This window comes from Penicillium arizonense, assembly GCF_001773325.1.
Source record: "Penicillium arizonense strain CBS 141311 chromosome Unknown PENARI_contig015, whole genome shotgun sequence".
In the NCBI taxonomy this organism is placed as follows: Eukaryota; Fungi; Ascomycota; class Eurotiomycetes; order Eurotiales; family Aspergillaceae; genus Penicillium; species Penicillium arizonense.
The window spans coordinates 374,024-390,254 of NW_019173292.1; the positions used below are offsets into that span (position 1 = coordinate 374,024).

The 16,231-nt window shown below is 48.6% G+C and overlaps 9 protein-coding genes across 9 annotated transcripts; 3 read left to right on the plus strand and 6 right to left on the minus strand.

The window, feature by feature from the left end:
• Positions 1-346: 346 nt before the first annotated feature.
• Positions 347-1,297, plus strand: PENARI_c015G00848 (uncharacterized protein; the record flags this gene model as incomplete). Its single annotated transcript, XM_022633673.1, has 1 exon — positions 347-1,297. The coding sequence occupies one exon, from the start codon at positions 347-349 to the stop codon at positions 1,295-1,297; it is 951 nt and encodes a 316-aa protein (XP_022486304.1).
• Positions 1,298-1,737: 440 nt separating this feature from the next.
• Positions 1,738-2,287, minus strand: PENARI_c015G11623 (DUF3237 domain-containing protein; the record flags this gene model as incomplete). The annotated part of the gene is made up of 2 exons (XM_022633917.1): positions 1,738-2,049; positions 2,108-2,287. The coding sequence occupies 2 exons, from the start codon at positions 2,285-2,287 to the stop codon at positions 1,738-1,740; spliced, it is 492 nt and encodes a 163-aa protein (XP_022486285.1).
• Positions 2,288-2,680: 393 nt separating this feature from the next.
• On the plus strand, positions 2,681-3,572 carry PENARI_c015G06461 (SDR family NAD(P)-dependent oxidoreductase; the record flags this gene model as incomplete). Its single annotated transcript, XM_022633801.1, has 3 exons — positions 2,681-3,034; positions 3,089-3,321; positions 3,377-3,572. The coding sequence occupies 3 exons, from the start codon at positions 2,681-2,683 to the stop codon at positions 3,570-3,572; spliced, it is 783 nt and encodes a 260-aa protein (XP_022486350.1).
• Positions 3,573-4,142: 570 nt separating this feature from the next.
• PENARI_c015G04589 (N-acyl homoserine lactonase family protein) lies at positions 4,143-5,062 on the minus strand (the record flags this gene model as incomplete). The annotated part of the gene is made up of 3 exons (XM_022633763.1): positions 4,143-4,751; positions 4,816-4,963; positions 5,019-5,062. The coding sequence occupies 3 exons, from the start codon at positions 5,060-5,062 to the stop codon at positions 4,143-4,145; spliced, it is 801 nt and encodes a 266-aa protein (XP_022486477.1).
• Positions 5,063-6,211: 1,149 nt separating this feature from the next.
• Positions 6,212-8,260, minus strand: PENARI_c015G10185 (flavin-containing monooxygenase; the record flags this gene model as incomplete). Its single annotated transcript, XM_022633882.1, has 7 exons — positions 6,212-6,651; positions 6,716-7,118; positions 7,173-7,270; positions 7,322-7,417; positions 7,506-7,624; positions 7,681-7,890; positions 8,043-8,260. The coding sequence occupies 7 exons, from the start codon at positions 8,258-8,260 to the stop codon at positions 6,212-6,214; spliced, it is 1,584 nt and encodes a 527-aa protein (XP_022486273.1).
• A 965-nt stretch (positions 8,261-9,225) lies between these two features.
• PENARI_c015G09620 (fungal specific transcription factor domain-containing protein) lies at positions 9,226-11,426 on the plus strand (the record flags this gene model as incomplete). Its single annotated transcript, XM_022633867.1, has 6 exons — positions 9,226-9,956; positions 10,019-10,085; positions 10,133-10,319; positions 10,374-10,554; positions 10,608-10,766; positions 10,817-11,426. 6 exons carry the CDS (start codon positions 9,226-9,228, stop codon positions 11,424-11,426), a joined length of 1,935 nt encoding a protein of 644 aa, XP_022486460.1.
• Positions 11,427-11,726: 300 nt separating this feature from the next.
• On the minus strand, positions 11,727-12,888 carry PENARI_c015G06591 (3-hydroxyacyl-CoA dehydrogenase family protein; the record flags this gene model as incomplete). Its single annotated transcript, XM_022633804.1, has 6 exons — positions 11,727-12,024; positions 12,081-12,207; positions 12,263-12,283; positions 12,352-12,517; positions 12,572-12,763; positions 12,814-12,888. 6 exons carry the CDS (start codon positions 12,886-12,888, stop codon positions 11,727-11,729), a joined length of 879 nt encoding a protein of 292 aa, XP_022486228.1.
• Positions 12,889-13,718: 830 nt separating this feature from the next.
• Positions 13,719-15,294, minus strand: PENARI_c015G05338 (uncharacterized protein; the record flags this gene model as incomplete). The annotated part of the gene is made up of 5 exons (XM_022633775.1): positions 13,719-13,871; positions 14,083-14,146; positions 14,198-14,300; positions 14,365-14,866; positions 14,935-15,294. 5 exons carry the CDS (start codon positions 15,292-15,294, stop codon positions 13,719-13,721), a joined length of 1,182 nt encoding a protein of 393 aa, XP_022486219.1.
• Positions 15,295-15,762: 468 nt separating this feature from the next.
• On the minus strand, positions 15,763-16,143 carry PENARI_c015G08017 (uncharacterized protein; the record flags this gene model as incomplete). The annotated part of the gene is made up of 2 exons (XM_022633829.1): positions 15,763-15,951; positions 16,054-16,143. The coding sequence occupies 2 exons, from the start codon at positions 16,141-16,143 to the stop codon at positions 15,763-15,765; spliced, it is 279 nt and encodes a 92-aa protein (XP_022486464.1).
• Positions 16,144-16,231: the final 88 nt, after the last annotated feature.

Below are 16,231 nucleotides of genomic sequence, written 5' to 3' on the forward strand. Positions count from 1 at the left end.
ATTCCTCAAGTATGGTGTTTAAGAAAGACATCCAAATTCAGGATCTGAAAATATTGGTGTCCGTGGCCCTTTAAAAGGCTCCCTAGCGTCACCCGGGGTCTGGGGTCCGGGGTATGGCATCGAAAATAAAGGCTAGAAAAGAGACCGAGATTAAAATCCACCACTTTGTTTCGTCTGTTCGGCTTATTCCGTGATATACCCTTTTTAACGGAACGTCAAGTCGGCGTTTTCGATTCCCGACTGAATTCCCGACCCAATCATCATGCTAACTTCCGTTCTTAAAGCACTATTGTCTCAAGTTTTCGCTTTTGAGAATTTACAGCACTGCTAAACTACCAAATTCAAAATGTCGGCGAATCAAAATCAAGTTACTCTTATTGGTCTGGGCACCATCGGCATCTCGATGGCCGCCTTACACTTGCGAGATCCTAATTCCACCATTCATTTGTTTGATGTGCGCTCGGATATTGAACAACACATCTTGGCGCATCTCCCTGCATTTCTTGAATCAGTCTGCCCAGGCACTTCAGTGGAGTCACTCATATCCTCTGGGCGCATCAAGATCCACACGACTATAGAGACCGCCTGTTCGGAGGCAACTATCATCCAAGAACAAGGACCGGAGAACGTATCATTCAAAAAGTCTCTATGGGCTCAAGTTGAGAGTATTGCTCCGCCCTACGCGCATTTCTGGAGCAGCACGTCTGGAATTCCCACATCGGAACAGACTGCAGACATGCAAGATAAATCCCGTCTGCTTGTCGTACATCCATTCAACCCACCACACATCATGCCGTTGCTGGAAATAGTACCGAGCCCCAACACGAACCAGGATGAGGTTGACTTTGCGTGCACCTACTTCCGTCAAGTTAGCCCCCGGCATTGCCCAGTCGTCATCAAGAAGGAAATCTGTGGTTTCGTGGGCAACAGGTTGGCATTTGCGGTTCTCAGAGAAGCCTGTTATCTTGTGGAGCAGAAGGTCGTTTCTGTCAAGGATCTAGATCAGATCATGATGTCCAGCTTGGGTCCGAGGTGGGCGCTGAATGGAGTGTTTGAAAGTTATAATTCTGGGGGAGGAGTGGATGGCTTCCGTGGATTCCTGAACAAGTTGGAAGCAACTGTACAGGGAGTATGGAATGATTTGGGTGTCATGAGCATGACAGGCGATGACTCTCACTGGAAGGAATATGTCATTTCCCAGACCGAACAAACTTATGGGCCGTCGAGCTTGGGGCAAACCAGGGAAAAAGAGGAGAAACTGCGGGAAGTGCAACGAATTCAGACTTCTAACCCTTGACCGGTGTATACATTTATAGCCGAATCATAGATTTCCTAGCTATAGATTCCGAGTTCACAGAGCTCCAAATGTACCGATCTGCCACCATCTCAAGGGTATTTCCATCGCTTCAGGTATTTTGTATTCTCAAATCTCTGGAAAGGCTGTGCTATGTCGCTCTTGATTTCGCTATGGCAGGGCTTTCAATGTATTTTTACTGGAGTTGTTCCAACAGACTTCTCGTTTTATGGGTCGCAATTCCTTTTCTTAATATCACACTGCCTATTAATCACAAACTTCAAGTGCGGATCTGCAGACCTTTCTACTGGAATAATGAACAGTAAAATATAGTACCAGATGAGAATTATTTCAAGTAATAATTGGTAACGTGAAACACAACAGCTTCAAAGAAAGCGGAAGCCTATTGATAAGCACAGCCACCCGCGTTCAATCCATTTTAATCAGTTGGTAACCTTATAAATCTCATACTCCACAGCTTCCTCTTTTCCTTCGACGACAAAACGACCCTGTCCAACAAACAAAGAAGTCTCCATCCATTTGAGCTTCGGATCACTCGTCTCAACAATTGGACCCGAGAACCACTCCTGGTCTCCATAGTTGGTAGACTTGGCGTCAGGCGCCCATGACAGAACCTTGCTACCCGCTTCATTTATCTTTAGAATGCCATTGTAGTGAACATACAAGCCGTGTCCATCGGGAGTGCGAGCTTGAATTCTGACGTTGAGGTGGCAAACGTTTGTCGAGGGGTCAAGCTGTACAAATGTGGTTAAGACCAGACTCGTGAAGGAAGTAATTGCAGGAGTCCCATACCAGGATCCAATCTCCACTGCCAGGCAAAACGTCGGCCTGTACTTCAGGACCTTTCACAAAGCCGTGGGTTATGGGAACAACGATTCGCGAAGGACCGTTCTTTATTTCACTGAGAGTAACACTGTTCTCATTCGACATATATCCTCTCATGGTACAGCATAGCTCAAGCTTGGGCGCCATTGTAGTTTTTCAGAAATGCAGTATAGAAGATGGGTTGACTGTAAAGTTACCGACGAAGATGCAGAAACTACCACGATGATAATTGGGATGTGTTCAATAACCCGAGTTCCTCCAGGGTCTATATACTAACCTTAAGACTTGCAAGTCAGCACAAGTCCCCTCGGCTTCAGTGGCCAGAAATCCCGGACGCTGACGTGGGGACCCCAGAAAATCCGATTCGCCGATGCGGGGATAGACCTCTAAACGGCGAGGTCTCTCGACTTATTTCTAGCTTTGGTAGCAACCGAATATGCAATGCCATCTCGACCTTGTATGCTCTAGTCATAAGCAACGATACGCGCTGGGAACCATACTCACCTTCCACCTTATCAACCCCTTTTCGTCAAATCCAATATGACTTCCAACTATATCCAGGAGGTGTTTTCGCTGAACGGCAAGTTTGCCATCCTCACCGGTGCCACCGGGGGACTTGGATCAGCAATGGCGATCGCACTGGCCAAGGCCGGTGCTTCTATCGTCTCGATCGAACTTCCAAATGATCCCAACTCCGCCAGTCTCGCCCAGGCCGTCAGTGATGCAGGTAGCACCTTCCAGCCCTTTTATTGTGATCTTGGAAACGCAGAAGAGCTACGCAGCTGTTTCTCAAGCATCTGGGCTGCTGGAATCGTTCCAGACATTCTGGTCAATAGCGCAGGTGTGATGCGTCGCAATGCGTGCGAGGACGCAACTGACGAGGAGCTCAACTTGGTAAAAGCTTTGATCAGTTTCTTTGCCAATATCCTTTAAGCTAACCGGTTCTAGATCCTCGATATCAACGTCAAGTCTTTCTATATCTCATGCCAAGAGTTTGGCCGTAGACTCCTGTCTCTGAATCGACCTGGAAAGGTTATCAACATTGCCTCAGTCACTGCATTCCAAGCAAACAAAAACACCAGCATCTACTCTACGTCCAAGGGTGCAATTATCCAAATGACCAAGGCTTTCAGTAATGAATGGTCAAGCAAGGGTATTCAGGTCAATGCCATATCCCCAGGGTAAAAAGTCCTCCCGTCGCGAAAGCGATCCCTGATTCTAACTGAATCACTGCAGATTTATGACAACCCCAATGACTGAGGCTTATTCAAAGGATACTGTCATCACATCTTATTTGATGAGCAGAGTTCCAATGGCTCGATGGGGAGCAGCGACCGAGTTAAACTCTGCTGTACTCTTCCTTGCCGCGCCCGGAAATACCTTTACAACTGGAATATCCGTGGCAGTGGATGGAGGTTTCTGTGGGAAGTGATCATCTCTTGTCGGCTCTTATTCTGAAATACGGAGATTATGAGCGGCCTTAGTGATGCATAGTTTGGAGCTGTTTCTGCACATAGTGTAGTTTCTTGAATGAACTCTTTTTCACATACGCGTCGGACATAGAAACTGTACCTGTAACTCGTCCTTTCAACGAGTTTCAATTTCAGCCAGATACATACTGAACCCGATCCATGTCAGCGAGGAAAGACTAGACATATGATATGATCAATGAGTGGGTTTAGAAAAACCCGGTTATAGCACTGCCTCTCGGCAGCTTGGGCTAGGATGATTAAGCATGTACAATTGTTAAGCGCAGAACCCAGAGACAGGCGGAAGTATATTCTATTCACTTTGAGAAGAACAGGGACTAAGGAGTAGGCTGCCTACTGAAGCCTGACATCCCAGACATACATGCACTGACCATAATTCTTCGCAACGGTATTTACTTTAGCTATGCTCGATCTGCAATTAGTATACGGAACAGTGCTCCTGTCATAGAATGAAGACGGCAGACATATACAAAGACTGGCTGCATTTCCAAAAAGCAATAATTGATCGAGATTCACTCCCAGAAGCTCTTTTCCTTCATATACTTCGTCGCCACACCCTTGTCATGTCCAAATATGAGCTTCGCGTTGAACAATCTTTGAAGTCTGCGGACCAAATGCAGACTCCGATACCAAGCAGCATGATCGCGAGCGAAACCACCTTGCGGATGTCCGAGCTCATAGTTCTCGACAATATGGAACTGATCGGTGGTCCAAATAAAAGTACCATCCTTCTCAAGGTTAATCTGAAGCATACACAAGCCGGGACTATGTCCAGGGGCGTGGTGGAGTGTCAGTCCCTGAAAGATCTCTAGGGTCGAATCAGGGAATGTTGTCCAGTTTAGTTTCTCAAGAAGCATATAATGGCCGAGGTATACTCCAAGGTCAGCACCTGTAGCGACAGACCAGCAGGCATGCTTGAATTCTTCTTCGTGCACATAGATAGGGACGTCAGTGTCCATAAAGTGCTCGAGACCGCCAGCGTGGTCTAGGTGCAAATGTCCCATAATCACTGCTTTCACGTCCTTGATGTCATTCCCTGTCGCCTTAATAGCCGCGGGTAACTTCTGGGCCTCCGCGTATCCAGTGCGGGGAAAGATATCGGTCAGAGGGGCACCCCAATTCTACTGCAGAGTAAGCAATCCGTACGCGAATGCAGCATTTTGCACTGGATTTGGAGTCACAAACCACTTCAAGATCTTCGGCGCAACCTGTTTCATACAGAATGAGTCCAACTCCGGGATAGTCAATGAGCGCAGAGAGAACTATAAGTTCACGCCGGTTGTTCTCCGGGTTTTTATTACTCAGCGAGCTGGTGTTGCCTCCACGAAGAACCCTGTGTTCAAAATTCAGTAAAAGACACAAATTCCGAAGGCGATGGTTAGACGAACCATGACTCGTCAAGTTCCAAGGTTCCCAAGTCGAGGATGTACATCTTGGTTCCAGGTGGGCATTTGAATGCTGGAACTGCAGCCGAAATCAGAAGGCTGGCTGGGTCGACAGATGATGACATGGCTAGTTGGTAAAAATCGTAGGGAAGATGAAATTGTGAAAGTCTTTGAGAAGAGCTCGCTGAGAAGCAACTCTTTTTCAAATATTAACTCTTTTCATTACCAAGGATAGAACCTCGGTGACTTGTTACCTCCATGTCCACGATTTTCAGAGATGGGTGGGTAGTCGCCTTTTCCAGCAAAGTAACCGTAGAGGTTGGACCCTTCCAAGGGTCGCCTTCTTGGTGAATCTAGTTGAATTTCCCGCGATCGACTGGTGTAGGGCGTCTCACCAGTCAAACTGGGTGACCTGTCGGAACCGGCCAATTCGGCGGATTAGGGAGAGTGAACAGTTGATGCTTAGTATAGCCGTTCTCCTGTTTTCGTGTCAAGATCACCATTCCCAGATCACGGGACGAAATGATTCTCACTTCTTTCTCCGAAGTCATAGTACTTAAGTAGGCTACTCAAGAAAGCTCTCTTTGTGAAAGTTCTCATATGCTTGATGAAATCCTTTTCTTCTTAAATTACGGGACGGGCAGCTGAGTTTGTTTGATCAGGTTCATGTCTGAGAGATTAGGCCTCAATGCCGTCATTCTCAACACAAAGGTTATTTTCCTGCTCGAGAAGGATACCCACGGACTCCCCTGAAAAGCCCAAGAGAGTAGAAATGGATGACTGATATCACCCAACGCTATTCCAATTCATTCTGCATCTGCCCAGTAATTCGATTAACTGGTAAATGCCCCTGCACATTTATGAACTTAGCAACAAATGAGCATGGCTCGATTGCTTTTGGTGTAGATGACTTACTTCAAATTTGAGGCGCTCCCACACCCGCACCAACCAACTGCCAAGTACTTATTATCGGGCTGGTGGTGTATAAATCCCCAGGATAAATAGCAGCTGGGTGTATCTTGAATAAGATATGATTCAAAGTCTTATTGAACGTCATGTATATTGGTAGGCATGATACTATATGATGCATGCTATGTACTATCATTGAACTGCGATGGAAACATGGATGATCTCAGGGTAAGTCAACACACCCCTTGTATTTACACAGGCTGAGATGTGTCGATCCTACTATCGCTTCATGCTGCTGCCCACTCGTAGCCGGCAGTAGGGTTGTCGAAGTAGTACGCGGTGTCTTTACCATTCGCCTCCTTTGATGAGAAGCCATTGCCCAAATAACTGAAGCGGTTCTTTTTGATTCCGTCCCAGGCATAATCCTCGTAGCGCGGCTCGTCTAGCATGTGGAACCAGTGAACTCGACTGCCAGGGTGCAAGGCAACAACAGGGCCGTCCACGGTACCGTTCTTAAACCAAGATCGGCAATGAGTTGTCCAGGCTGTGCGTTGCATGAAGACCTGGATATGCTCGTCAAAGTCGTCAACTGCTTGCTGATTCACAGTAACGGCCTTGACATCCTGAGTCTGGCATTTGTGTATCATTTTGAGGATATACTTGGTCGAATGCTCAACGATGGGTAGGACAGAGCCATGTCCAATTGGTGCACTCGGACCAAGGAACACTGATAAGAGTAAGAAGGTCAGTAAGCGCACATCAATACAACCATGACTCGCAGCATAACCTACTGAAGTGATTTGGAAAGTTAGGTACCGCAAGAGATAAGTAAGCGCTAGGCTTTTTCTTCCACTGATCGCCCAGAGTAATCCCATTGCGTCCAGTGATGGGGTAGCGTGGACGGAAGGAGATGTCAAAGCCCGTGGCACAAATAAACATATCTACAGCGATAACCTCGCCAGTAGATAGCTTTATTCCTTCCGGTACAATCTCAGAGATGCTATCTGTGACCACTCTGACATTCTCCTTCCCAAGAGATTCCAAGTAGCCATTTCCAGGGGTAGGTCTGCGGCAGCCAACAGCAAATGTCGGAATCAAATATTTGAGGAGAGGCGAGTCTTTGCCTAGCTTCTTCTTCATCTCATCGATCGAGAAACGAACAGCTTCAGCTTGGTCCGGGCTATCTTTAATAATCTGTGTATTGTGTTAGACATCAACAGAATTCAAGGTGTGAAAATTGACACTTACAAATCTGAATCGGCTGTTAAGCTCATGCTCAACCTCCTTTCGATATTTTAGATAAGTTTCCGGCTCGTTTCTGAATTGTTCTTTTTGTCCCTCGCTAACTGTAATCATATTAGTACAGAGAAAAAGGAAGAACACTATGGCTCACGTACAAGCAAAGTTTGATCCATTCGGGCCTGCCTTGTTTTGAGCAAATCCAGCTGTAATCCATGTCGGAGTCCTAATAAATGTGACGAGTTGTTTCACATCTGCTAGGGTGTTAGCAAGAACCGATACAATCAATTCTGAGTTTCTTGCCTGGCTGAATGGTGGGTACGATCTGCACGCCTGATGAACCGCAGCCAAGGACTGCAACAGTCTTGCCCTCCCATGAGACATTCTTGTTCCACGCTGCGCTGTGAAGGAGTTCACCCTTGAAGCTGTGTAAACCCGGAATATCAGGCCACTTCCAGTTGCTAGAGCAGTAGAGTCAGCATATATTTTCTTCAGATACTGGCAGGCACCGACGCACTTGAGAATGCCGGACGCAGTGATCATGAAATGACACCAGTCGTCAATGATCCTGCCCGTGGCATTGTCTTGGACCTTGATTTTCCAGATTGAGTCACTTTCTACCCACTCGGCATTGATGACGCTGTGGTTCAAGTTGATGAATCGATAAAGGTCGTACTTCTTAGCAACATTCTTGAAGTATTCCAGAATTTCGGGTGCCCGCGAGTAGCTAGTTTGATACGTCAGCCGGAGATCTTCCAACTTGCTTTAAGGGATGATTTCAGTGCTCACAAAGTACTCCAATTTGGATTTGGCGCCCATGTGAATTGATAGTTGTGGGACGGTATATCACAGGCGCAGCCAGGATATCTGTTCTCATACCAAGTCCCCCCAACCTCAGGGTTCTTCTCGTAGATAGTCAGGTCAATATTGCGCATATGTTGACTGATCTGATGTGCCAGGTTTAAGCCAGAGGCTCCTGCACCAACAGATATCACCCGCAGATGGCGGGCTTCGCCCAAGATCTTCTCGGAGACGGTGTAAGGCTCTGGACTAGAGACATTGGTGCCATTGGCGGAGGTGTGAGGTGCTTCGATCATTCTGAATTGATGGAGCAATTCAGGTGCAATGGCAAAGAAAAGAACTAATAACGCATCTAAATACTCTCATCCATCCTTCTCATTGCCCAATCGGAACATGCGTCTAGTCGAGTGCCGCGTGACCCGGATGACTAATGTGGGCAGAGTCCGGGGCCCCCACATCCCCGGCTTCTTGCGAGTCACCTCGGGAACTTGTTTCTTCGTTCCTCACCCTTCCCAACAGTTTTGCAGTAGAATCCTGCATATTGATTGGGGTCAGATCTCCACACTGATCTTCACATGCCCGTGCGTTTCCCCACTACCCCACTACCCCATACCCCGGTGCTCCGGTGCTCCGGTCCCCCCGGTTCCCCATCGCCTTATACCCTTGTCCCTTCGTCGCGAATGTATGTTCCTAGCGAATCCCCGCCTCTTCCCTATGTTCGGGAAGCATGCAGGGGACTCGGGATGCTTTGATTACAGATTATTCTTCCTCCTATTGTGTCATCCTTTGCGTTGTCGCCAAATGCTGGGCTCAAATGTTTAAGATTTAATCCATAGATGACGCCTCGCAACGAGGAAACACACACATCACGAACTCCGGGAAGCATGGAGAATGTCAAACGTGCAAAGGTCGCGTGCAAGTCCTGCCATGCGAGGCGCGTGAAATGCGACGCAGCCACGACGCAGCCATGCTGGCATTGCCAGCTGCGGGGCACCACTTGCGAACTCATAGAATCCAAACGCGGAAGGTAGGGCTGACACTGCTCCATTGTTCCTCTGTAATGGTATCTTTGAGGTCGAGTTGGGTGCTAATTTGACCTAGATACGCGAGAAAAAGGGGCTCGGGAACAAGAGTCCAAGATCGAGTTTCTCAGAGGGAGAAGGAGCCGGCACAGAAATCACAACACGTGCCTACACCTCAGACCATAACGGAGAATCCATCTGACAATGCGCAGTCCTTGGGACAAACACTCACTCCACCTATGACAGGCAGTCAACTGGAAGATAATCACCCAGAACATGATGGGTTGAATGAGGGACCTGAGATGTTATATGCGCGGATGGTCGATGCCCAACCGAGCGAGCGCGAACCAAACTTTCAGTCCGATAACGCGAGATCCTTCTATATGGGAGAATCCTTTAGTCTCTCGTTCGTGGTTAATTCAATATACAACAACTCTGGTCATGGCACCAGCGTTAAGCGGCACTACCCTATACCCACCAATGTGTCAGAGCACGCGCGCGACGCGGCTGAAGGATTGAAGCACTCCGATCCAGCGACAATCTCGTATCTTGAGATGCGGGGCTCATTCTCACTACCGCCACAGGATGTTCGCAATGAGCTCATCCGCGTTTTCTTCACTTCCTTTCACCCGGCATATCCTGTCCTTGACCGACAAGCATTCTCTGCTTTGTATCGTGAGGAAAGAGTGTCATTCCTTGTCCTGCAGACGATATTCTTCCTTGCCTTCACAAGCTGCAGTGACGACTTGGTCGAGAGAGCTGGATATCCGAACCGACTCACTGCTAGAAGGACATGCTATCTTCGAGCCAAAGCACTTTATGACATGGATTACGAGAAGGACAAAGTGCAGCTCACGGCCGTGCTTTTTTTGCTGGGTTTCTGGTGGGAAGGCCCTGAGGATCAGAAAGATACTTGGCATTGGCTTGGGTCTGCTATTGGTCTTGCGCAGACTTTGGGAATGCACCGATCGTGAGTACTCCATGTTCATATGAACTTGTCCTGGCTGTGTCTTTGGTACTAAGAGTGGTCAGCACTGCAAATTCTGGCATGCGGCCTTCGCATCAATCTTTATGGAAAAGAATCTGGTGGTCCATCTATGTTTGTCACTCCTGCCCCTCTCTTGCCTCGATACTAATCACCATTAGACTCGTGATCGGCACGCTGCTGCTTCTCTTGGTCGACCAACGCGTATAAAAGATGAAGATTGTGATGTTGAAATGCTGAATAAATCCGATTTCCTGATCGATCAAGACTTCGATAACAACTTAATATGTGAACAGCACGACTTTCACGTCAATTATACGATCGAAATGTCAAAGCTCGCAGCCATTTGTGAGTCTTACTAAGTCCAATACCGTGTGAGGTTTTGCTAAAGCAGAACAATAGTGGGCAAGGTCCTCACCGAGCAGTTTGCACCCCGGAGATATGGCATAGGCGATAATCGAGAAACTCTCCTGCAAGAGCTTAATCAATTTGAGTTCCAGTTGCCATTGCAGTTAAGACGACAGCCAGTGGACGAAACTATGACTGCATCTTTCTGGTCATGCATGCTGCATGCAAGCTATCAGTGAGTGAGATAATGGTCTCTCTGAATTATGGTCTGTGCTGAAAATATCTCAGTAATTGTCAAATTCTTCTATTTCGACCCGGGGGTCCTCAATCAGCCTTCCTGGGCGAAGTAGAGAGCGAGAAAAGAGCTATGATAGCGGCGGATCTGACCACCCGTATAGCTGAAGATTTGCTAGCTGCTGGAACATTATCATATGGCCAGCTTCACCTGTACGTATCCTTTTACCTTTAATGACTAGAAAATGCTGACATCGACAAAGTGTTCCCGCCATATTCGCAGCTCTCTCCATACACTCCGTTGCCATCCGCCGCAAAGATCCTATCAGGCGTCAACTTGCTGAAAATCGAGCTCGTCAGTGCATGCTTGCAATGAGCGAACTTGCTAAGTCTTGGCCTGTAGCGGGTTGGATTCTTCGCCTTTTCATCAACTTGATGAAAAAGCTCACAGACCAGAATGTGAGATACGATAGTAATTTGGATCGAAGCAGGCAAGATCGAACTGGATATCGCGGGGACTCGAGCATGGACTCCCCATCAGCAGCCACCAGGTCAGGGACGACTAGAACCATGCAAATGGGCCATGGTTTAGGTAACCTGATTAATCAACCGGTTGAGGCTGATCAACTGTCCGCGAGAGTGGAGGAATGGAATGCGATCCAGCAATCGGATCAACTGTTATCTGATGTAATATGGGCACCAGATCAGAATAACTTTGATTTTGATCTCCTGTTTCAGGGGCAGTCGAATGGATCGTTGCCCTTCAATTTCGGATCACTCGCAGAAACCTTTGTTCCCGAATACGTCGACACCGGGATCCAACATGCCTCAAATCGGAATATTGATCACCTTTTGGCGGAGTCCAGTGGGTAGGAGAGAAACCGGGAACATCAGAACAACACAAGACCGCTTGACACCTTCGCAAAAGGGTGGGCTTCAATCATGTATAGAGAAGCATACGAAGAAGGGGACTGTTCAGAACGAGACACGAGGCTTCGGCAATATATAGGGAGACCATCCCGGCTACGCAGAAATGTACAGCTTTGTATTTTTACCTAGGCTTATGACTCCGCTATAGGAGCGAGCTTCACACCTTAGCAAGACAAAGCAGGCGATAACTAAAAATACGATTTCAGCCACAGACCATAGGCCCGGATTGCTCCACTTCCATTCTCACGCACGCTTCCTTTCTGTTCCGTGCTCAAAGAAGCCGGTGCCTGACTTGACCCCCAATTTCCCTTGGGCAATCATTTCCTGTAGCAGCTTCCGCGGCTCTTCGGGAAGCCCCGGGCGAAGCTCGGCGTAATGCTTCTCAATATCCAGTACTACATCCAGGCCCACAATATCCATTTGCTCACAAGGACCCTTTGGGGTCTTTAATACCGACTTGAATATGCAGTCAATCTCGGCGGGCGTTGCTACCCCCTCAGACAATGCGAGAAGCGTCTCGCGTTTGATAGCCGCCCAGATCCTGAAAGAATCAGCAGGTTTCCCCTCCGTTGTTAGTGCTCGAAAGGGGGTACATACCGGTTGTAAATATAGCCTGTAGAAGGGCGTCGGACATGGAACGGGTCAAACCCATGAGCTTTTGTTTGCTCCATCAGTAGCGATATGATCTTGCTATTAGTCTCGGTCGATCCCATGATCTCGATTGCTTTTGATATTCGTCAGCCCTTTTTTCATAGAGAACTATTCGTGGAATATGTCACCTGGAGTTTCCGGAGGCCAGTCTAATGCATGTTAGTGCTGGACTTCCAATAAAATAATAATAGGCGCGAAGAAAGAGATCAATGCTTACAGGAATGCAAACTGACGAAATTGCTAGGATGCTTCGCCTTTAGCCCATGCATGAGCTCTACAATATCATAGCTGCTGGAGTTGGACGCAACGATTGTGCCTGGTCCAGCCTGGTCTCCGAGTTGCTGCATGATAGATCGCTTTAGGGCCAAGGATTCCGGAAGGCACTTATCAGATATCAGTAAAGCCATCTATCATTCGCTAGTTCCTACCCAACTTACCTCCACAACAAGCCAGGATTTGGAAAGCGATGCCGTGAGATCATTAGCCGGGGAACAGATGACTTCTCCCCACTGGGTGGGTTCGGCCAGCGATGGCGTATTGGTTCTCAGTTGCTCGATTTCCTGCCGTGCCCGAATCAATTGTGTCGGGTTCTTATCAACGAGGTAGACAGGCCTTCCCAGTCGCGACCACTGTAGATTCAGATTTAACCCAAGCCAATGGGGGGCAGGTGATCACGAACCATGAAGGCAAGTCGGGTCCCCTGAGTTCCTGCACCCAGCAGGGTTACAGCCGATAGTCCTGATAATCCAGGCATATTTGAATAACGGTCGAATCTTAGCAAAGGGGACGCACTTATAATACGTTTGTACACTCGTTCGGAGTTGTTCCAAATCCCGGCGAGAGCGGGGGTTTGGAGAAATAGGCACCTCGGCATCTTATGTCGGCTTTTCGGAACTTCAACAGTGAGGTTGTTGTCGACCCATCCATCGCCCATATCTCTCTTTATTCAAAATTTAGTTAACACCATCACTGTCCTTTTCCCCAACGAACCGGATGCCAAGTATGATATCGAATACTACGTCTCGCATCACATGCCACTTATCGAACGGCGGAGGGAGAGGTACGGCGTTCAGAGCTGCTCTGTGACCACGTTCGATTCGAGTGTCTCTATGCATTCGGAAGTATCGTTGCCTGGGAAAGCAAAGAAGGGTTCCAGAAAGCCTTTGGAAGTCCCGAAGTAGCCGAAATTGTGAGTGACGTTCCCAAATTCAGCAACAAGCGGGCAGTTTTCTTGTTTGGTTCGAAGATTTAGGCAGACGACGACACTACAGCCAGTGATTCATGGATTGTGACAAGACATGTTCATATCCCGGCGCCTGTTTGATTTAGGCTACATGCAGCATATTCAATTTGCTAATAGTCAAAGGAAGTGCCGTATCTGCAGGGCCACGGCTGAAATCAGGCAAGAGACTTGTTGAGAATTCTAAATTGCCTTCTGTATTTTCATGTATAATTCAAGTTACGCGTATACAGAAGTCGACTGGGACATTTGTTGCCGTGTCTCGCTGGTTTGACAATAAAATTGATTCAAAGAATGAAAAGTTAACTATTACTGCACATTCTAGAGACTTTTTATCAAGGGCTTTAGTCCCGCTGGGTAGTGGGATCCCAAGCGGTAGGCGAAAATTCCTCGGTATGTAGGAGCGTTATGTTATCGTTATCTAACTCAAAGTCAAATACATCGGCATTCTCCTTAATACGCTCGGGGGTAGTCGACTTCGGTAGTGGCACAAATCCCTGTAAGATAGGTTAATGTTAGCTAGACCACTTTGCACAAAAGACTCTATATGCAACTATATGGACAGGATAAAGTCTGCCGGGTGGGGCCTTCCCTATCTAGGCTGCCGCCGCTTTTATGAGGGCGCTTGGCTTAGGATCACTGAGTAGACGTCAGCACGGGCTTAGAGAAAAGGATGCCTGGTATGGAAGGTATAAACTACTCTGTAACATGCTCAGTCGTGCCGTGGGCTGTATGCTCAGGACACGTCACAGCAACCAGCAGATGCTGACCCCTACTGTTGGCACCGTGCCACTAAAGATACTCCTTGATCTGTTCCTCGCACCAGTTCCAGAACTTGGCTGTGCCCCCGTTTCCGCCATCTTCCTCAAGTAGCGTGGCCTTGGTCAAATCGGACCGGAGAGGAAACATACGTCCAAACGGAGCAACTGCGGGTCAAACATTATCAGTTGGGGTATCGGTCCCAGAGTCTTATAGGAGTTCCACACTCACCCCACTCCTTGGTCCAGTCGGCCTGATCGGAAACGACCTCAGGCGAAAAGCCGGCGTAGAGCGCCGTGTAGGCGCCGTACACGGTCGGATAGCACACTAGCTTGGCGACTTTGCGCAGCTGTAGGGCCTGGTCGCGCGGCAAGCCGGAGACGACGTTGCCGGGATCGATAGGCACGCTAGCGACACCTTGGGCTTTGTACTGGCGGTTGTGCTCGATGCCCAGAGCCCAGGCGCCCGTCTTGCTCAAGATGTAGCGCTTGGTTTCCTTTTCTGGCTTGTGGTAGTCGAGGTTGTCGGTGGCGATGCCCACGTCCCGTTGCGCGCCTATCTCCATGCCGAACGAGCTATACCAGACGATGCGCGTCAGACTGTCGGTGGCGACGAGAGTCGGCGTGAGCAGCTTAGTCAGTAGGTGGGTGGCCACGCAGTTGACGCCCAGGCAGAGCTCGTGGCCCTGTGCCGTTACGGGAATGGGCTCGCCGGGCTCGCTCGGGCCGACCATCTGTCGTCAATTAGGAGTCGGAATGACGAAAGGGGCAAGAACTACATGCGAAGATGTGGTAGACGTACGACGCCGGCATTGTTGAAGAGCACGTCCAGGCGCTGCTCGCGGGCGAGGAAGGCGACGGCGGCGGTCTTAACATTTGTCAGGTCAGCGAGGTCGCAGGCGATGAAGATCAGGGCGCCCTTTGAGTCTGGAAAGGCCTTCTCGATGTTTTGGATGGCCTTAAGCGCCTTGTCCTCGGAGCGGCATAGGACGTAGACCTTTGCGTTGTTGGCGTACAGAAGGCGGGCGATGTCCTTTCCGATGCCACTGTTGGCGCCAGTGACGACATAAACCTTACCGTAGAGGTCTGCTGGCAGGTTCGCGTCGGTGAAGGTCGGCTTGGGCGGGAAGAAGTGCCCCCAGAAGTGCGACAGCGTCGGCATTGTTGCAAGGTTGGTCAGTCTCACCCCAGGCTTTCAAGAATCGTCAGGGGTCGGTGACTGATAGCTGAGCAGTACTGAGCCTGAAGAATAAGTGATTTCAATTAAATTGCTAGCGGTCGATGTCGGATTTTTAGTGGCAGAATCTGTTTAGCTAGAAGCCTGGAAAAGTTATTGCCGATTACCCGGCCGGGCTGACTATTAAGCAGGCACGGGCCGACCAGGCACGGGCCGACTAGGCTCCCCGCATCTCCGTCATAGTACTACAACTAGTATAGGGGGAGGCCTAAGTGGCCGCTTGATCAACCCACCGGGTGGGTCAGGTTGGAACAGCCAATCAAGGGGGTAGCAGGAAAAAAAAGGGACCAATGTGAGACCTTCGGCGAGTTAAGAAGAAGGCTTTTTGACCAGTTACATCGCGCAATTGGGCCATTTGAGCTGTCTCATTATGACAGTATTGTTTCAAACCCGCTAGCAACCCGCTACGTTGCCAAATTCATGCACCAAACCGGTCTTCTTGCTCAATTTCAACATGCTGATCAAGAAGAGTCCGATGATGAACCAGATAAAGACCTCGAGGTCATGGAGCAGAGTCCCGAAGACGCTGGGCACTACCCAATGCTTGCTATCACGTTTGAGGAAGGAGAGAGCCTCACTCAGCTATTCGAATACACAGTGCCTGACTAGGCAATGAACAACGATAATCAGCAATCGAGGCTGAAGTGAGGAGTTGAAGAACGGGGTTTGATCTTGCAGCAGTACGAACTGGCTGGGATCTTGATGCGGAAGCGTGTACATGTCTCGTGAGAAGGAGAGGACATTGGAGAGGTGGAGGTGCATCCACGCATTCATTTTTGTATTCAATGCATCACTGGCATTGAATTTTCATTTGTACTAGGCTTTTTCGACGCATTTGCGGGTTTATGAGTTTAGCTTACAT